The sequence below is a fragment of the Diospyros lotus genome, chromosome 12 (assembly GCF_014633365.1).
Source record: "Diospyros lotus cultivar Yz01 chromosome 12, ASM1463336v1, whole genome shotgun sequence".
NCBI classification, from domain to species: domain Eukaryota; kingdom Viridiplantae; phylum Streptophyta; class Magnoliopsida; order Ericales; family Ebenaceae; genus Diospyros; species Diospyros lotus.
Genome location: NC_068349.1, coordinates 12888389 through 12891062, shown reverse-complemented (window position 1 = coordinate 12891062; position 2674 = coordinate 12888389). Strand labels below are relative to the sequence as shown.

The 2674-nt window shown below is 42.4% G+C and overlaps 1 protein-coding gene across 1 annotated transcript; it reads right to left on the bottom strand.

Moving 5' to 3' along the window:
* Positions 1-292: 292 nt before the first annotated feature.
* LOC127813861 (cytochrome P450 71AU50-like) lies at positions 293-2276 on the bottom strand. Its single transcript, XM_052354953.1, has 2 exons — positions 1103-2276; positions 293-1010 (listed from the first exon to the last, which is right to left on the bottom strand). Exons 1-2 carry the CDS (start codon positions 2102-2104, stop codon positions 384-386), a joined length of 1629 nt encoding a protein of 542 aa, XP_052210913.1. The 5' UTR covers positions 2105-2276; the 3' UTR covers positions 293-383.
* Between the last annotated feature and the right edge of the window lie 398 nt (positions 2277-2674).

Genomic DNA, 2674 nt, shown 5'->3' with positions numbered 1-2674 from the left:
ATAGAGATATAGTGGGTTGGTTAGTTGAATAAATTTGTTAGATCTAGACATAGACATGGGCTAATAAATAAATTATAGTATTTGATTAACATAGTTCCTAATTAATTAAGATTGAAGTAATTTGATAAAGTAGATCTACTAGGTGAATTTAAAAATCTTAGATTTTAATCAATTAAATTTTAATTCTTTATAGAATTTAAATGATCACTAGTTGCTTTTTTTTTTTTTTTAGTTGCACGATTTAGGGTTTAATTTTTTTGAGCTATCGATTGTATAAATATAATTAATTGTAAATAATTTTAATAATTAAGAAATTTAGTTATTAATTTTTGGATTACATCAATAGGGTTACATCAAATCACGAACGTAATACAAGCAGTACATCAATCATAGTACTTGGAGTCAGATAACCTCGGTGTAGGGATAGCCATAAGCGGCGTCCTTTTCTTCATGACAATCCCAAACTTGTCTGAAAGATCAATCTCTTCATTTCCAGGCAAGTGCCAATTGAATGAATGCAGAAAGGAAGCCAACACATGCATGACCATCTTCTCAGCCAAGGGAATCCCAGGACACCTTCTTCTCCCAGACCCAAATGGAAGAAATTGAAAATTGTTTCCATTGAAATCCCAGTTGCCCGTGCCACCCAAGAACCTCTCCGGCTTGAACTTCGATGGCTCATCCCAAACCTCGGGATCTCTGTGCATTGCCCAAACGTTCAGGAAGACCCTGGTGTCCTTTGGTATGGTGTATCCGCCTACAATTGAAGACTCGCTCGGACACCGAGGGACTAAAAGGGGAAGGGGCGGGTGTAACCGAAATGATTCTTTTAGAACAGCGTTTAGGTAGTGTAATTTGGGCAAGTGGGACTCTTCAACAACGTTGTCCATTCCAACAATGTTCGATAATTCGTCCTGGACCCTTCTCATGATCTCTGGATTGTTCATGATCTCTGTCATAGCCCACACCACTGTTGTTGCAGAAGTTTCTGTTCCGCCTACAACGATGTCCTATCGTAGACATTTCAATTCAAAGGATTGAGAGAGCTTTCTGTTATTAGTATATTTTTATGGATGTGGAGATCAATTCAAAAACAACTTACAATCAACAAGGCTTTAATTTCCTCGAGGCCCAATGCTATTTCAGCACCACCTGTCTCTTTGATCCCCAAAAGTATCTGCAGAAAATCCTTCCTCCCTTCGTTTCTTAGCTCCTCCTTCCTAACTGCACCCATGTTCAAGCCTGCCTCAATTATTGGATCTATGATTTGTTCGACCTGCTTGAGGATCTGCCTGGCTTCTTGCTCCAGCCCCTGTACATCAAACCTTGCTAGCATTGGGAAGAAATCCGACACGTTGGGCACTGCCATAAGCTCGACCATTTTTGCGGTCGCCATCCGGAACTCTGCTCCGATGTTGCCAACCCGTTGGCTATCGACCGTGCCGCCCCACAGCATGGCCATCGCTACCTTAAATGCCGTGAGAAAAGCTACTTCTTCAATGTCAATAGCGCTGCCAATCTTGCCATGCACTTCTCTAACAGTCTTCCGAACCTCATCTCGTCGAAGATTGTAGCTAGCCTCCAGGCTAGTGTTACTAAGCATTTCCCTCGAAAATAGTTTGCGGGTGGCCCGCCAATACGCTCCATAGGGAGACCACGCAATATCAAGTCCGCCATAAGTGGCTGCGAGCCCTGTTCTGGGTGGGTCTCGATTGGCAAAAACAGCGTCGTGGTCTCGAACCACCTCCTTTGCCAGTGAAGGGGAGCTCACCACCACGCACAATTTCTTGCCAAGCCAGAGCTTGAAGATTGGGCCATATTGCTCGGCAAGTTCGGTGAACGATCGGCAGAGGTTTGTGCCTAGAAATGGGAGGTATCCAACTATCGGCATGCCGTGAGGACCAGGAGGTGCTGGAGGCGGCGCCACCCCTGCTTTTCTCGACTTGGAAGCTATCCATAGGATCCAGAAGATGGGCAGAATGAATAGTGAAACTGTGAGGAGTGCTCGAGCCAGCTCATCTCTCTCGCTGCTAGCTTCCCACCACCATTTCCACTGGTTGCAGGCTCTGCTCAAGAGCCTCTCTGAAAGAAGTGATAGTTGCATGGTGACAACTGAGGAGCGTTCTTCAGGAAGAAATGAAATGCGAGAGCTCAGTATAAATAGAATAGGAAGAATCAAACTAATAATTAATATGGAGGCGAAGGCTGTGAAGCTAACAAAGCTTGGACGTCTAGTCCCTAGCAATGGCCAAAATTTCTTGTCCGGAGATATTACCCATACGCTCGCTTACCATCCACACGAAAGAGAAACAATTAAGTCCTTTACAACTGTATGGCTGGAGAAGCAGACAAAGTTAGGTCGCCATTTTGTCCGTTATCTTTCAAGAATATCTATCTTTTGCTTATATTTTAAAAACATCAATTACTTTTATATTTTTCATTTGTCAATAATTATAAAACATGCCGTATTTCATCTGGCATCTAAATAATATAAAAAAATTGAAAGAGGAAACGCCAACTAGCTTGCGTCAGACTGGCTCCCAGATGGGAAAACAACATGGGTCATGCTATTTGTACCTAACATCTTTTACATATAGGTTTACAGGTAAGGTAATAAAAAGACTATTTTATCCCCCTCTTTATTATCTCTATTTCCATTTTATCCCTTTCTGTC

Excerpts from the sequence above, each read along its gene's own strand:
- LOC127813861 (XM_052354953.1), bottom strand. The coding sequence starts at position 2,104 with ATGCAACTATCACTTCTTTCAGAGAGGCTCTTGAGCAGAGCCTGCAAC. Across the intron at positions 1,011-1,102 it reads AAATTAAAGCCTTGTTGATT|GACATCGTTGTAGGCGGAAC; the intron begins GTAAGTTGTTTT and ends TGTCTACGATAG.